Raw genomic sequence first — 18,176 nt, 5'->3', positions numbered from 1 at the left:
CGTCGGCCACCAAGCTTGCCCTGTGGCTTCCTCTAGCGGCAACGGAGGGAGGCACGGGATCTGCGGTGGCCCGGCGGCTCGGATTGCTGATCCGCCCGAGTCGCCCAGGCTGGGGGCGACGCGGGCGACGGTTGGAGCGGACAGGGCTGCCTAATAGCAGAATAGCAGGAGGACAGAGTGCAAAAAATGAATATCTCTAACATTAAGTTAGTGCTAGATGCATCCATTTGTGACACAAGCTTGTCTAAACTTGGGACAAGCTTTTTCAAACGGAAGGAGTACTACTCTATTCGTCCGGAATTAGTTGACGGTCAAATGAATGTATCTGCATGAAAAACGTATTATCCACCGAAGCAGTACATTCACACACCATGTGTCCACCGTAACCATACTGGCATGCAGGCAGTAGCGACTCCGGGACCGTGCGTGTCGTGCCCGAGGCCGGCGCCCGCGTGCACAAGGTCACTGAGCAAAACACACGATCAACAAGCAACCGGCCCTGGTCCATGCTCAGTTCCGGAACCACGCACACCCTACACTATGGCCAAGAGACAGAACCACATATACGCTCACAAACTCGGCCGTTCTTTCGCAGGCAACACAAAGAGTTCATGTCGATGACTCGATATACTACCGCGGCACACGCAAGAGCAAGCGGTGCCGACTGCGCGGCGGTAGGCCGGCAGCCCGCCCGCTGCTTGCCCCCCTTGAGCCCCAACACCATGTCTCCCACTCGCCCGGCCGCCACGAGCTCACTCTCTCCCGATTGACCTCCACTGTCGCCATGCATCGAACGTAGCCATCGCCAGCGGTGCCCCGCGCGCCTATATATACCGCACGCATCGATTGCACTGTGTCGCCGCCTGCCGGAGTACACTAGCGCTACTCCTAGAACAAGTTTTTAGCTGTGATCACGCAGTACAGGGAAAATAGTTGACAAAGGGAAGGAGCTAGCCACCAGCGCCATGGAGCTGGAGTTGGGGCTTGCACGGCCATACCATGCGGGCTCGTGCGGGAAGAGGGGCTCGACGGAGGCGTTCGGGGTCAACAAGCCCACGCTGACACTCTTGCTGCGCGACGATGACGACGACGACGACGGTGACCGCGGCAAGGGCGAAGACGGCACTAGCGACGCCTGCGACTGCGAGATGGGCACCAGGTGAGTGTTTCGTCTATGGTGTTCAATGCAATGCACGTAGTGTTGGAAATATGCCCTAGAGGCAATAATAAATTAGTTATTATTATATTTCCTTGTTCATGGTAATCGTTTATTATCCATGCTAGAATTGTACTGATAGGAAACTCAGATACATGTGTGGATACATAGACAACACCATGTCCCTAGTAAGCCTCCAGTTGACTAGCTCGTTGATCAATAGATGGTTACGGTTTCCTGACCATGGACATTGGATGTCGTTGATAACGGGATCACATCATTAGGAGAATGATGTGATGGACAAGACCCAATCCTAAGCCTAGCACAAAGATCGTGTAGTTCGTATGCTAAAGCTTTTCTAATGTCAAGTATCATTTCCTTACACCATGAGATTGTGCAACTCCCGGATACCGTAGGAATGCTTTGGGTGTGCCAAACGTCACAACGTAACTGGGTGGATATAAAGTACACTACAGGTATCTTCGAAAGTGTCTGTTGGGTTGGCATGAATCGAGACTGGGATTTGTCACTCCGTGTAAACGGATAGGTATCTCTGGGCCCACTCGATAGGACATCATCATAATGTGCACAATGTGATCAAGGAGTTGATCACGGGATGATGTGTTACGGAACGAGTAAAGAGACTTGCCGGTAACGAGATTGAACAAGGTATCGGGATACCGACGATCGAATCTCGGGCAAGTATCGTACCGATAGACAAAGGGAATTGTATACGGGATTGATTAAGTCCTTGACATCGTGGTTCATCCGATGAGATCATCGTGGAACATGTGGGAGCCAACATGGGTATCCAGATCCTGCTGTTGGTTATTGACCGAGAGTTATCTCGGTCATGTCTGCATGACTCCCGAACCCGTAGGGTCTACACACTTAAGGTTCGATGACGCTAGGGTTATAGGGAATAGATATACGTGGTTACCGAATGTTGTTCGGAGTCCCGGATGAGATCCCGGACGTCACGAGGAGTTCCGGAATGGTCCGGAGGTAAAGATTTATATGTGGGAAGTCCTGGTTTGGTCACCGGAAAAGTTTCGGGTTTTATCGGTAACGTACCGGGGCCACCGGGAGGGTCCCGGGGGTCCATCAAGTGGGGCCACAATCCCCGGAGGGCTGCATGGGCCAAGTATGGGAGGGGACCAGCCCCAGGTGGGCTGGTGCGCCCCCCCACAAGGGCCCAAGGTGCCTAAGGGGAGGAAGGGGGCAAACCCTAAGGGCAGATGGGCCTTAGGGCCCATGCCTGGTGCGCCTCCCTCTCCCCCTCCACCTGGCCGCCACCCAGATGGGATCTGGGGGCTGCCGCCACCCCTAGGGAGGGAACCTTAGGTGGGGGCGCAGCCCCTCCCCTCCCCCTATATATACTTGAGGTTTGGGCTGCCCAAGAAACACGAGTTCCTCTCCTTGGCGCAGCCCTGCCCCTCTCCCTCCTCGTCTCTTGCGGTGCTTGGCGAAGCCCTGCTGGAGTACCACACTCCTCCACCACCACCACGCTGCCGTGCTGCTGTTGGATGGAGTCTTCCTCAACCTCTCCTTCTCTCCTTGCTGGATCAAGGCATGGGAGACGTCACCGGGCTGTACATGTGTTGAACGTGGAGGTGCCGTCCGTTCGGCACTAGGATCTCCGGTGATTTGGATCACGACGAGTACGACTCCTTCAACCCTGTTCTCTTGAACACTTCCGCTTACCGATCTACAAGGGTATGTAGATGCACTCTCCTTCCCTTCGTTGCTGGTTTCTCCATAGATAGATCTTGGTGACACGTAGGAAAATTTTGAATTTCTGCTACGTTCCCGAACAGTGGCATCATGAGCTAGGTCTATGCGTAGTTTCTATGCACGAGTAGAACACAAAGTAGTTGTGGGCGTTGATTTTGTTCAATATGCTTACCGTTACTAGTCCAATATTGATTCGGCGGCATTGTGGGATGAAGCGGCCCGGACCGACCTTACACGTACTCTTACGTGAGACTGGTTCCACCGACTGACATGCACTAGTTGCATAAGGTGGCTAGCGGGTGTCTGTCTCTCCCACTTTAGTCGGATCGGATTCGATGAAAAGGGTCCTTATGAAGGATAAATAGCAATTGGCATATCACATTGTGGTTTTTGCGTAGGTAAGAAACGTTCTTGCTAGAAACCCATAGCAGCCACGTAAAACATGCAAACAACAATTAGAGGACATCTAACTTGTTTTTGCAGGGTATGCTATGTGATGTGATATGGCCAAGAAGAATGTGATGAATGATATGTGATGTATGAGATTGATCATGTTCTTGTAATAGGAATCACGACTTGCATGTCGATGAGTATGACAACCGGCAGGAGCCATAGGAGTTGTCTTTATTTATTGTATGACCCGCGTGTCATTGAACAAGGCCATGTAATTACTTTACTTTATTGCTAACCGGTAGCCATAGTAGTAGAAGTAATAGTTGGCGAGCAACTTCATGGAGACACGATGATGGAGATCATGATGATGGAGATCATGGTGTCATGCCGGTGACAAGATGATCATGGAGCCCCAAGATGGAGATCAAAGGAGCTATATGATATTGGCCATATCATGTCACTATTATTTGATTGCATGTGATGTTTATCATGTTTCTGCATCTTGTTTACTTAGAACGACGGTAGTAAATAAGATGATCCCTCATAATAATTTCAAGAAAGTGTTCCCCCTAACTGTGCACCGTTACGACAGTTCGTTGTTTCGAAGCACCACGTGATGATCGGGTGTGATAGATTCCAACGTTCACATACAACGGGTGTAAGACAGATTTACACATGCAAACACTTAGGTTGACCTGACGAGCCTAGCATGTACAGACATGGCCTTGGAACACAGAAGACCGAAAGGTCGAACATGAGTCGTATAGAAGATACGATCAACATAAAGATGTTCACCGATGTTGACTAGTCCGTCTCACGTGATGATCGGACATGGCCTAGTTGACTCGGATCATGTAATCACTTAGATGACTAGAGGGATGTCTATCTGAGTGGGAGTTCATAAGATGAACTTAATTATCCTGAACATAGTCAAAAGGTCTTCGCAAATTATGTCGTAGCTCGCGCTTCAGTTCTACTGTTTAGATATGTTCCTAGAGAAAATTTAGTTGAAAGTTGATAGTAGCAATTATGCGGACTAGGTCCGTAAACTGAGGATTGTCCTCATTGCTTCATAGAAGGCTTATGTCCTTAATGCATCGCTCAGTGTGATGAACCTCGAACGTCGTCTGTGGATGTTGCGAACATCTGACATACATGTTTTGATAACTATGTGATAGTTCAGTTAAACGGTTTAGAGTTGAGGCACCGAAGACTTTTTGAAACGTCGCGAAACATATGAGATGTTTTGAGGGCTGAAATTGGGATTTCAGGCTCGTGCCCACGTCAAGAGGTATAAGACCTCCGACGATTTTCTTAGCCTGCAAACTAAGGGAGAAAAGCTCAATTGTTGAGCTTATGCTCAGATTGTCTGAGTACAACAATCATTTGAATCGAATGGGAGTTGATCTTCCAGATGAGATAGTGATGTTTCTCCGAAGTCATTACCACCAAGCTGCTAGAGCTTCGTGATGAACTATAATATATCAGGGACATATATGATGATCCTTGAGATATTCGCGATGTTTGACACCACAAAAGTAGAAATCAAGAAGGAGCATCAATTGTTGATGGTTGGTGAAACCACTAGTTTCAAGAAGGGCAAGGGCAAGAAAGGGATACTTCATGGAACAACAAATCAGTTGCTGTTCTAGTGAAGAAACCCAAAGTTGAACCCAAGCCCAAGACTAAGTGCTTCTGTAATAAGGGGAACAGTCACTGAAGCAGAACCACCCTAGATACTTGGTAGATGAGAAGGCTGGCAAGGTCGATAGAAGTATATTGGATATGCATTATAATGTGTACTTTACTAGTACTCCTAGTAGCACCAGGGTATTAGATACCGGTTCGGTTGCTAAGTGTTAGTAAACTCGAAATAAAAGGCTGCGGAGTAAACGGAGACTAGCTAAAGGTGAGCTGGCGATATGTGTTGGAAGTTTTTCCCAAGCTTGATGTGATCAAGCATCGCACGGTCCCTCTTCCATCGAGATTGGTGTTTGCGTTGAGCATAGACATGATTGGATTATGTCTATCGCAATACGGTTATTCATTTAAGGCGAATAATGGTTACTCTGTTTATTTGAATAATACCTTCAATGGTCTTGCACCTAAAATGAATGGTTTGTTGAATCTCGATCGTAGTGATACACATGTTCATGCCAAAAGATATAAGATAGTAATGATAGTACCACCTACTTGTGGCACTGCCACGTAAGTCATATCGGTATAAAACGCATGAAGAAGCTCCATGTTGATGGATCTTTGGGCTCACTCGTTTTTGAAAAGTTTGAGACATGCGAACCATGTCTATTGGTGTATATGCATGAAGAAACTCCATGCAAATGGACCGTTTGGACTCACTTGATTTTGAATCACTTGAGACATGCAAATCATACCACATGAGCAAGATGACCGAAAGGCCTCATTTTCAGTAAGATGGAACAAGAAAGCAACTTGTTGGAAGTAATACATCTTGATGTGTGCAATCCAATGAGTGCTGAGGCGTGTAGTGGATATCATTATGTTCTTACTTCACAGATGATTTGAGTAGATGTTGAGTATATTTACTTGATGAATCACGAGTCTGAATTATTGAAAGCTTCAAGTAATTTCAGGGTGAAGTTGAAAGATCTTCGTGACAAGAGGATAAAATATCTATGATATGATCATAGACATGAATATCTGAATTACGAGTTTGGCACAGAATTAAGACATTGTGGAAATTGTTTCACAACTAATACAGCCTGGAACACCATAGTGTGATGGTGTGTCTGAACATCATAACTGCACCCTATTGGATATGATGCATACCATGATGTCTCTTATCGAATTACCACGATAGTTTATGGGTTAGGCATTAGAGACAACCACATTCACTTTAAATAGGACACCACGTAATTCTGATGAGATGACACTGTATGAACTATGGTTTAGAGAAACCTAAGCTGTCATTTCTTAAAAGTTTGGGGCTGCGACGCTTATGTGAAAAAGTTTCAGGCTGATAAGCTTGAACCCAAAGCAGATAAATGCATCTTCATAGGAAACCCAAAACAATTGGGTATACCTCCTGTCTCAGATCCGAAAGCAATAAGGGATTGTTTCTAGAATCGGGTCCTTTCTCGAGGAAAAGTTTCTCTCGAAAGAATTGAGTGGGAGGATGGTGGAGACTTGATGAGGTTATTGAACCGTCTCTTCAACTAGTGTGTGGCAGGGCACAGGGAGTTGTTCCTGTGGCACCTACACCAATTGAAGTAGAAGCTTATGATAGTGATCATGAAACTTCAGATCAAGTCACTACCAAACCTCGTGGGATGACAAGGATGCGTACTACTTCAGAGTGGCACGTAATCCTGTCTCGGAAGTCATGTTGCTAGACCACAATGAACCTACGAGCTATGGGGAAGCGATGGTGGGCCTGGATTCCAAAATGGCTCGAGGCCATATAATCCGAGAGAGGATCCATGTATGAAAACAAAGTGTAGACTTTGGAAGAACTACTTGATGGTCGTAAGGCTGTTAGGTACATATGGATTTTAAAAGGAAGACGGACAATGATGGTAAGTATCACCATTAAGAAAGCTCGACTTGTCGTTAAGATATTTTTTCCGACAAGTTCAAGGAGTTGACTACGATGAGAATTTCTCACCCGTAGCGATGCTTAAGTCCGTCGGAATCATGTTAGCATTAGCTGTATTTTTCGATTATGAAATCTTACAGATGGATGTCAAAGCAAGTTTTCTTACCAAGTTTTCGTAAGAAAAGTTGTATGCGATACAATAGAAGGTTTTGTCAATCCTGAAAGATGCTAACAAGTATGCAAAGCTCCAGCAATCCTTCTAAGGACTTGAGTAGGCATCTCGGAGTTGGGATGTATGCTTTGATGAGATGATCAAAGTTTTGGGTGTATACAAAGTTTATGAGAAACTTGTATTTCCAAAGAAGTGAGTGGGAGCACTATAGAATTTCTGATGAGTATATGTTGTTGACATATTGTTGATCGGAAATGACGTAGAATTTCTGGAAAGCATATAGGGTTATTTGGAAAGTGTTTTTCAATGGAAAGCCTGGATTAAGCTACTTGAACATTGAGCATCAAGATCTATAAGGATAGATCAAAACGCTTAATGGTACTTTCAAATGAGCACATACCTTGACATGATCTTGAAGGTGTTCAAGATGGATCAGTCAAAGAAGGAGTTCTTGCCTGAGTTGCAAGGTATGAAGTTAAGACTTAAAGCTCGACCACGGCAGAATAGAGAGAAAGGACGAAGGTCGTCCCCTATGCTTTAGACGTAGGCTCTACAGTATGCTATGCTGTGTACTGCACCTGAAGTGTGCCTTGCCATGAGTCAGTCAAGGGGTACAAGAGTGATCCAAGAATGGATCACAGGACAGCGGTCAAAGTTATCCTTAGTAACTAGTGGAATAAAGAATTTTCTTGATTATGGAGGTGGTAAAAGAGTTCATCGTAAAGGGTTACACCGATGCAAACTTTGACACTAATCCAGATTATTCTGAGTAGTAAACTGGATTCGTATAGTAGAACAGTTATTTGGAATAGCTCCAAATAGAACGTGGTAGCTGCATCTGGGAGATGACATAGAGATTTGTAAAGCACACACGGATCTGAAAGATTCAGACACGTTGACTATAACATCTCTCACAAGCATAACATGATCAAACCCAGAACTCATCGAGTGTTAATCACATGGTAATGTGAACTAGATTATTGACTCTAGTAAACTCTTTGGGTGTTAGTCACATGGGGATGTGACCTTGAGTGTTAATCACATAGCGATGCGAACTGGATTATTGACTCTAGTGCAAGTGGGAGAATGTTGGAAATATGCCCTAGAGGCAATAATAAATTAGTTATTATTATATTTCCTTGTTCATGATAATCGTTTATTATCCATGCTAGAATTGTATTGATAGGAAACTCAGATACATGTGTGGATACATAGACAACACCATGTCCCTAGTAAGCCTCTAGTTGACTGGCTCGTTGATCAATAGATGGTTACGGTTTCCTGACCATGGACATTGGATGTCGTTGATAACGGGATCACATCATTAGGAGAATGATGTGATGGACAAGACCCAATCCTAAGCCTAGCACAAAGATCATGTAGTTCGTATGCTAAAGCTTTTCTAATGTCAAGTATCATTTCCTTAGACCATGAGATTGTGCAACTCCCGGATACCGTAGGAATGCTTTGGGTGTGCCAAACGTCACAACGTAACTGGGTGGCTATAAAACGACACTACAGGTATCTCCGAAAGTGTCTATTGGGTTGGCACGAATCGAGACTGGGATTTGTCACTCCATGTAAACGGAGAGGTATCTCTGGGCCCACTCGGTAGGACATCATCATAATGTGCACAATGTGATCAAGGAGTTGATCATGGGATGATGTGTTACGGAACGAGTAAAGAGACTTTCCGGTAATGAGATTGAACAAGGTATCGGGATACCGATGATCGAATCTCGGGCAAGTATCATACCGATAGAGAAAGGGAATTGTATACGGGATTGATTAAGTCCTTGACATCGTGGTTCATCCGATGAGATCATCGTGGAACATGTGGGAGCCAACATGGGTATCCAGATCCCGCTATTGGTTATTGACCGGAGAGTTATCTCGGTCATGTCTGCATGACTCCCGAACCCGTAGGGTCTACACACTTAAGGTTCGATGACACTAGGGTTATAGGGAATAGATATACATGGTTACCGAATGTTGTTCGGAGTCTCGGATGAGATCCCGGACGTCACGAGGAGTTCCGGAATGGTCCGGAGGTAACGATTTATATGTGGGAAGTCTTGTTTTGGTCACCGGAAAAGTTTCGGGTTTTATCGGTAACGTACCGGGACCACCGGGAGGGTTCCGGGGGTCCACCAAGTGGGGCCACAAGCCCCGGAGGGCTGCATGGGCCAAGTGCGGGAGGGTACCAGCCCCAGGTGGGCTGGTGCGCCCCCCCACAAGGGCCCAAGGCACCTAAGGGGAGGAAGGGGGGCAAACCCTAAGGGCAGATGGGCCTTAGGGCCCATGCCTAGTGCGCCTCCCTCTCCCCCTCCACCTGGCCGCCACCCAGATGGGATCTGGGGGCTGCCGCCGCCCCTAGGGAGGGAACCCAAGGTGGGGGCGCAGCCCCTCCCCTCCCCCTATATATACTTGAGGTTTGGGCTGCCCAAGAAATATGAGTTCCTCTCCTTCTTGGCGCAGCCCTACCCCTCTCCCACCTCGTCTCTTGTGGTGCTTGGCAAAGCCCTGCTGGAGTACCACGCTCCTCCTCCACCACCACGCCATCGTGCTGCTGCTGGATGGAGTCTTCCTCAACCTCTCCTTCTCTCCTTGCTGGATCAAGGCATGGGAGATGTCACCGGGCTGTATGTGTGTTGAACGCGGAGGTGCCGTCCATTCGGCACTAGAATCTCCGGTGTTTTGGATCACGACGAGTACGACTCCTTCAACCCCGTTCTCTTGAACGCTTCCGCTTAGCGATCTACAAGGGTATGTAGATGCACTCTCCTTCCCTTCGTTGCTGGTTTCTCCATAGATAGATCTTGGTGACACGTAGGAAAATTTTGAATTTCTGCTACGTTCCCCAACACGTAGGTGCACGCCCTTCTCTTTCGTGGAACTGACTGTAGTGTTAGAGGGATTTAGCACAAAGGCTGGGTCATATATACACTTACAGAACCACAGCCGTGGCTGGGACGTGCGCCACTACCTCTACCACTCGCTCCACTACTGCCATCATCGTGGCCAGTCTCTGAGCACAACCGCTCGTGGTGTCTGTTGTTACAACACACACACGCACAAGCTATATACGCTAACACCTCCCCCCCTGCAGTCGTGATGTCGCCGGTGGAGACGCAAAGACTGGAGCGAAACTCTCGGAAGACATCAGCGGGCAGGCCCTTGGTCATCACGTCGGCGAACTGCTGCCTTGTAGGGATGTGCAGGACGCGGAACTCGCCGAGAGCGACACGCTCGCGGACGAAGTGGATGTCGAGCTCGACATGCTTCGTGCGTCGGTGGTGAATAGGGTTGCTGGAGAGGTAGACTGCCGAGATGTTGTCGTAGAAGACCAGCGTCGCGGAGCGAACCAGGCAGAGCAGTTCACCGAGGAGCTGGCGAAGCCAGACGCATTCAGCAACAGCATTCGCCACGGCGCGGTACTCGGCCTCTGTGCTGGAGCGTGATAGTGTAGCCTGGCGCTTGGACGACCAGCTGACGAGGGCGTCGCCGAGGAAGACGCAGAAGCCTGAGGTAGAGCGACGTGTGTCCGGGCAACCAGGCCAGTCAGCATCTGTGTAGGCGCGTAGCTCGAGGTTCACCGAGGCGTGGAGATGAAGGCCGAAGTTGGTGGAGCCCCGGACGTAGCGCAGCACACGCTTGAGAAGAGCCAGGTGACAGGCACGCGGATCATGCATGTGTAAGCACACTTGCTGCACTGCATAAGCCAGCTCCGGGCGTGTGATGGTGAGGTACTACAACGCGCCTGCGAGGCTGCGGTACTCGGTGGGATCGTCGACGGGCGGGCCAGCAGCAGAGGGCAGCTTAGCCTTGGTGTCGATAGGAGTGGCCACCGGCTTGCAGTTGTCCATGCTTGCGCGCTCGAGGATGTCGTCCGCATACTGCTGCTGGAACAGGAAGAAGCCGGACGGCGAGCGGGTGACGTGAATGCCGAGGAAGTAATGGAGTGCGCCAAGGTCCTTCATAACAAACTCGCTCGTGAGCTTGGAGACGATGCGCTGGAGGAGAGCGGGGCTCGAGGCGGTAAGAACAATGTCATCCACGTAGAGCAGCAAGAACGCGGCGTCGGGGCCATTGTTGTAGAGGAACAACGAGCTGTCAGAGCGAGTGGCACGGAAGCCAATGGAGGTGACAAAGCTCGCGAACCGCAGAAACCAGGCTCGTGGCGCCTGCTTGAGGCCATAGAGGGACTTGGCAAGGCGACCGACATGATCGGGCTTGGTTTCGTCCACAAATCCAGCCGACTGCAAGCAATAGACTTCCTCCTGGAGCGTGCCATGGAGGAAAGCGTTCTTTACGTCAAGTTGATGAACGGGCCAGCTCCGGGAGGCAGCAATCGTCAAGACGGTGCGGAGGTTTGATGACGGGTGAGAATGTCTTGCCATAGTCAACACCGGGACGTTGCCGGAACCCACGAACAACCCACCGGGCTTTGTATCGCTCGAGCGAACCGTCGGCTCGAGTTTTGTGGCGAAACACCCATTTCCCAGAGATGAGGTTGGTGCGAGGTGGGCGGGGCACAAGCTCCCAGGTGCGATTGCGGACTAGGGCGGCGAACTCATCGTGCATCGCGGCGAGCCAGTTTGGATCACGCACGGCGGCACGAACGGAGCTAGGAAGAGGAGAAGCGCCCGAGGGTGGTGCGGTTTCAGCGACACAGACATAGTCTTTGGCATAGCGTGTATTTGGCCGGAAGATGCCGGCTCGCGCACGCGTGAGCACGCCACGGGGTGGAGAGGAGGTGGGGTTAGGCTCAGGGAGCAGTTCAGGCGAGGAAGCGGTGCTGGCAGAAGAGCCAAGCTCTGAAACTGATCCACCCGTGGAGGCGGGGCTGCAGTCTGAATGTGATTCAGAAACGCGAGCAGGCACAGAAGGACCGGCCAAGCCATCCGATGGTGATCGAATGGTGGAGTTTGAATCGCGCACTTGCGCGCGCGACGCGTGTGAGGCAGAGTCGCCGGCAGAGCGAGCAGAGAGTGTGCTCGAAGCAGTGTTGGGTGGAGGGGCGGAGCGCGATGGCGGGCAGCTGCCGAGCAACAGAGGGGTAGTTGGAGGGCAGACGTGTGATGGCGCAAACGTGGCGAACGGAAACGTGCGCTCGTCGAAGCAAACATGGCGCGACGTGATCACACGGCCGGAGGCACGATCGAAGCACCGGTAGCCACGGTGATCAGTGGAGTACCCGAGGAAAACACAGGCGACCGAGCGATGGTCAAGTTTGTGGCGCGTGGTGGCGGATGTGTTGGGGTAACAAAGGCAGCCGAACACTCGAAGAACTGAGTAGTTTGGTGTAACGCGAGCAGGTCAGGTCTCCTTGGACGAGGGCATGGTACTCCGCGTCGATGTAGACGGCGCGGGAGAGCTGATTGGCCCTGAAGATGGCGTCGACGGCAGCCCAGACCGCGGCCGCGGTGTCCTCCGGGTGCATGACCGCATCGAGAATGTCAGGCGAGATGGTGGTGGAGAGCCAATGAACGACGGCGTGATCCGCCATCAGCCAGTCGGGGTGGTCGGGGCGATGCAGGGTGTCGGCGTCGACGTGGTCGTGGAGCCCAAACATGCCCAGCACGGTGTCGAAGTGCCGGCGCCACTGGGCGTAGTTGCCAGCGGTGAGGTCAAGCACCACGGGGACGAGGCGCCGGATGTCAACCGTCTGGAGGACGGAGGGGGGTGCAGGCTGTGCAACGGGCACGGCCACGGCGGCCGGGGGAGCAGGCGTGATGCGGAGCGCTGGGGGCGCTGGAGGTGGTGCTGCACCGTCGACCGGTTCAGCAGCGGCGGACGGAGCGCCATCATCGCCGTCGTCGAGAGAGGGAGGAGGAGTCTGGACAGGGTTATTATCCATGGCAACGGAAGAAGAATGGTGCGCAACAGGGTTAACCTCTGCGTCTGATACCATGTTAGAGGGATTTAGCACAAAGGCTGGGTCATATATACATTTACAGAACCACAGCCGTGGCTGGGACGTGCGCCACTACCTCTACCACTCGCTCCACTACTGCCATCATCGTGGCCGGTCTCTGAGCACAACCGCTCGTGATGACTGCTGTTACAACACACACACACGCACAAGCTATATACGCTAACATGCAGGGCTGAGTGCAAGCCGTGCAGGAGGAAGAGGTTTGTATGGTGGCCGCCGGTGAAGAGCGCGCACCGCCCGCGCAGCTGCAGCAACGGCGGCCACGTGAAGGTGAAGATGGAAGGGGTGCCCATTGGGAAGAAGGTGGACCTGTCCCGCCACGCCTCCTACCACCAGCTCCAAGACACGCTCCGCCTAATGTTCCCCTCCTCCGCTCACCAAGGTGATCCGTACCCCGTCATCTACGAGGACGGCGACGGGGACTGGATGCTCGTCGGAGACGTCCCGTGGGAGTAAGTTGAGGATGCTTATTAATTTTTTCTGCTCGCATTCCCCTGCCATTGCACCGAATCGTTGACTCACAACGGTGTCGAATCCATCTCTTGCAGGGAGTTTAGCAAGTCCGCCAAACGGCTCAACATCCTCATGTCGCCACCGACTACGCTTGCCATTGTTAGTTGAGTTTGGGCGTCATGATCTGCACCGGCGTCTGTCGGTCTGTGTCTAGTTAATTAGCTTACTAGATAATGTTAGTACAATGTTGTCGTCATGTCCACAACTATGGGACTTTCTGAATTTGTTTCTCTTGTCCAGGATTTTAAATTATGTTAACGAACAAATTCGGTGAAATGTCGAAATTTAATTTGGAATTTGATCTATCAAAATGTCCTTGGTTTTGATTAATTTCAACTGAATTTGCATTTGGCTTGGAATTAGTGAATCTGATCTGAATTAGAGTTTACAAATATTTCGGCACCATACAAAATTACCGAAATCTGTAAAAAATTATTGAATTTTTGAACCCGCTCATGTCTTTAGAATTAAGTGTTCTACAACACTAAACCCTTCCGAAGAAAGCTCTCCCGACCCCGCGTTGCTCCTACAAGCGACACGAGGGGAACCTTAGCTGCCACTCGCCATAGCCACCCCTCCCCTTCGCAACCTCTCGCCACCGCTTGAGGATGCATTTGGGTTAATCCTGTACCACGGACAGCGGCGATGGGGAGAGCTCTCGCAATTTTTCATGCTCGGTGAGTCAAGGGAGATGCAACGATCGTCCCGGCATGAGTATTATAAATACTAGTAGGCGAAATTGAGATCAAAGAATTAATTTAGTAGATTGTGTTTTATGTATCCCCCCCCCCCCCCCCCAGAGTTGTGGTGGCTCAGGTTGTGCGACGACGCAGAGCTACTCCTGCAGCAACGAGATGTAGGATTTCGGTGAGGCGCCTTGGCCCGCCGTTCCTATTGGCCCTAGTTTGGGGTCAGATCCTAGCGGTCGAGGTGCTGGTAACGTGCTTCCGCTCTGGTTGCTCGGGATGGCGGCGATGTGAATCATGGCGCACCTTGCGGCAACCTCGATTACCGGCCTCGCGACATGGCACTTAATTAGCAACGTGCCGCTTCTGATCTTGTGTGTGCTGGCTGATGGGCCTGGTGTAGGCCTACTCTATTGCGGGGTGGATGGTGTTGGTGGTAGTGTTGGCATGCCAACCAACTATTTAGGCTTTGGGGAGGCGAGATGACCAGCGAAAGTTGGGCCGGACGCGCCTAGGCTGATGCAGGCAAAGCCTGCAGGCACCGTAACATTCTTGAAGGTGTTGTCGTTGCGGTTCTTGCCTCCCTGCTGAATTGCAACGTCGATGATATTTTCTTTGTGGCGATTTTCGGTGATCTGACTTGTATGTGTGCCCATTCAGCGGTTGTGACGGTTTTCCCCGGTTTCCCCTAATTAACTATGACATAGTACTTTGCTATGCACTCCTCACACTCTTGCCTTTTATGCATGCATTTGTTTCAGTTTTATTTGGTTATGTTTTCAAATAATTTTCAAATAGAATTACATACACTTATTTGAAATATTTGAAACAACTGTCCAATATAAATTATTCTCCAATCGTTCTTATTTATATATATGTTATAGTTTTTATTAGTTATTAACCATGTACATACTCTCTCTATGTCATTACTCATCACGAAAAAAATTCCCTTCGTAAAAAGGGGGGGGGGGGCATTGAAAGTCCAAATTTCTTTCTTTGATCAAGTTTGTAATAGACCTTATAAAAACCCTTAATATCCCAATACTGATCTTGCACTATAGCTGTTGATATTTGTTACTGTAAACTTTATAATAGACCTTATAAAAAGGAAACGAGAGTATCAATTTTGACATATTTCACTTATTTACGTAAGTTTCCAGATTTAATTCATGATTTTTCCAACAAAAGCTCGCATCAGTTTCACACGATTTCAAACATATTGACACAATTTTAGTCATTTCTAAACAGGTTTTAATAATTGCTCCAATTATTTAAGAAAACATATTCTGATTGTGTTCGGTTGCTTTAGTCTTCTTTTAATGGATTTCAGAAGCATTCCACAGACAATTGACATAAACTTGATTAAAAAAACAGGCATGTTAGAAAACCATTATACAGGCACCAGAGAGGCATTGAACTGGATTTTTAACACAAGCTAAATCTTACAAACTTGTTTTTTCGGTGGAATTTCAGAACTGTTTCAGTGACATTCGTGAGACATCTCAGTGGAATTTCAGAATGATACCAAAACAACAGAAGTACAACTAAACTTTATGTCGAGTCTGTCGCGGTAGTGGTGTTTGTAGTTTTTGGACTTTTTTTTATACTAGGAAACATGCCCGCCCGTGGGTTGCAATGGCAGAAAAAATTTACATGCCCCTCTGCTTGAGAGCATGGGCTTTAGTTTCTTTTTTAGACAAAGCATGGTATTTACTGCCGCCCAATATTCCTTTGTCTTCCGTGTTGGAGAGATAGATGAATATTATTACAAATAAACAAAAAATGTTGCAACATATATGTTTTGTTAACCTAGAGTTTTGTGTCCCTCGGATCAAAACACAAGCGAACTGTCCCGAACTGACCCCCAATTCCTCGACTCTCCACCACTTTGTTTTCCTCAAAAAACACAGCATGCCGGCAAAATCTCCCAAACGGCTGACTCCAAGGTCACTGCAAATCAGAGCTCCATGGCGGCAAAGTGGAACAATAATGCCTTCTATCTTATGTAGATCGATGGTGATACCGCTCGGATGGAAAATCATGCCTTCTATCTTATGTTACGCGCTAATGTTTTCATTAATGTAATACTGCTTACAGGAAAAATATTAAATGTTCACACCATAACTAAGCCAAATTTATTGAAAAATAGTAGCCACAATAATATGCTAGTTTTAGCCGCAATCTAAACTGATGATAGCATCTACACTAAAGCTCATGTTCTATCTTATTAATGTACGTAAATAACAAAGGCCAAAACCTGAATTCGATTAGCTACATGAGTATGCCAATTCTAGTTGTTGAATTGTTAATTAAACTTAAAGATGGGAGATATTACCAGGATGATCAGGGCTTCCATCATTGCTTAGCCAGCTTTGGTGGCGCGTGAAGGGATGCCCAAGACGACAACGGTGATAATAGTTCCGTTGGGCGAGGGACGCCGAGGACAATCATAGTGGTAGCCTCGGCTCGGACGTCTGATGCGCGTGACAGGTGAAAAAGATGATCAGTGAGGTTTTATGTATCGTGTCTGGCCTGATTTGTCCACAAGTAATTGTGATTGCGATGCTAGCGACAGCTGATCGCACCTCTGCCTGGACGCGAGCTTAAGCTTAGAGTCAGCTTATATGCAGACCAAGCTATCATTTTCGCTAACCCAATACATCAGGAGAGAGATGCACTGCTAGGCATCCTCCAAAGTTTTGGCGAATCCACGGGTCTTCACATAAACTCCTCCAAGTCATCGGCTATTCCGATTAGATGCGCCAACATCGACCTTAGAGCTGTGCTCCAAAACTTTGGGGGGACAATCGGCACCTTCCCTGCTACCTACCTAGGTCTCCCAATCACTAAAACGAGATTACGGCTAGCTCATTTACAATTCATCATAGACAGGCTCAAGGCACGTCTGGCGGGTTGGAAGGGCAGGCTCCTACCCATAGCCAGCAGAAGAATCTTAGTTAGATGTGTGCTAAGTGCCATGCCAACTTTTGCACTGACCGTACTGCGGATGCAAAGACATTGACAAACATAGGAGAAAATTTCTGTGGAAGCAAGACGAAGAGATCACCGGAGCAAGTTGCAAGGTAAATTGGCCGACGGTCTGCACGCCAACCACGCACGGAGGCTTGGGCATCCTTGACCTCGAGCGTTTCAGTCGGGCTCTGAGACTGAGATGCCTCTGGATTGATTGGATTGACCCTGGCCGCCCGTGGGTGGGCACTGCACCGCCTTGCTGCGACCAGGACATAGCCCACCTCACAGCTGCAACCACAATGACAATCGGGGACGGCTTGACGGCCTTGTTCTGGCACTCCCGATGGATTGGTTCTTGCACCCTCGCAGCAGCTTACCCAGGCCTCTACAACCACTCCAAGAGAAAGAGACGGACCGTGCGAGAAGCGATCAGGGACGACAATTGGATCAAAGACTTGAGGCACGGAGACATGCACCCTTTGCTGCCAGAGTTCATTTGGCTCAACCATCAGATCATTGCTGCTGCCACACAGTTCAGCGACGGTACCCGAGACACCATTCGGTGGAACCAGGAAGAAAAGGGACAGTACACAACACGGTCGGCCTATGCAATGCAGTTTCAGGGCCGGCTCCGATCCGACATGGGTGACCTAGTATGGAAGACATGGGCACCGGGAAACATCAAGTTCTTCGCTTGGTTGCTGCACAAGGATCGCCTCTGGACAAATGATCGCCTCCAGTGACGTGGTTGGCCCAACAGCTACTTCTGCCAGCTCTGTGCCCGAAGTTTGGAATCGGTGCACCACTTGTTCTGGTGCTGCCCCACCGCTTTGGCTGTCTGGAGCTCGGTGGGAAGCCAAGGAGGCTGCTCAAGCCTCATTCCAAATGATTTTTGGAAGACCTCGACTTCGGTTCAGATCATGCAAGGAATGGTGGAAGCGGCACCGGCAGCTTCCAGAAAGGGGGCAAAAACCATCATCCTCCTAACTTGCTGGGCAATATGGAGTGAACGCAACAGCTGCACTTTGAGAAACAAG

The 18,176-nt window shown here is 49.1% G+C and overlaps 1 protein-coding gene across 1 annotated transcript; it reads left to right on the top strand.

Moving 5' to 3' along the window:
* Window positions 1-965: 965 nt before the first annotated feature.
* LOC123147455 (auxin-responsive protein IAA20-like) lies at window positions 966-13,714 on the top strand. The gene is made up of 3 exons (XM_044566704.1): window positions 966-1,159; window positions 13,138-13,419; window positions 13,516-13,714. The coding sequence occupies exons 1-3, from the start codon at window positions 966-968 to the stop codon at window positions 13,586-13,588; spliced, it is 549 nt and encodes a 182-aa protein (XP_044422639.1). The 3' UTR covers window positions 13,589-13,714.
* Window positions 13,715-18,176: the final 4,462 nt, after the last annotated feature.

The sequence above is a fragment of the Triticum aestivum genome, chromosome 7A (assembly GCF_018294505.1).
Source record: "Triticum aestivum cultivar Chinese Spring chromosome 7A, IWGSC CS RefSeq v2.1, whole genome shotgun sequence".
Taxonomy (NCBI): Eukaryota; Viridiplantae; Streptophyta; class Magnoliopsida; order Poales; family Poaceae; genus Triticum; species Triticum aestivum.
This window is presented reverse-complemented; position numbering and strand designations above follow the sequence as displayed.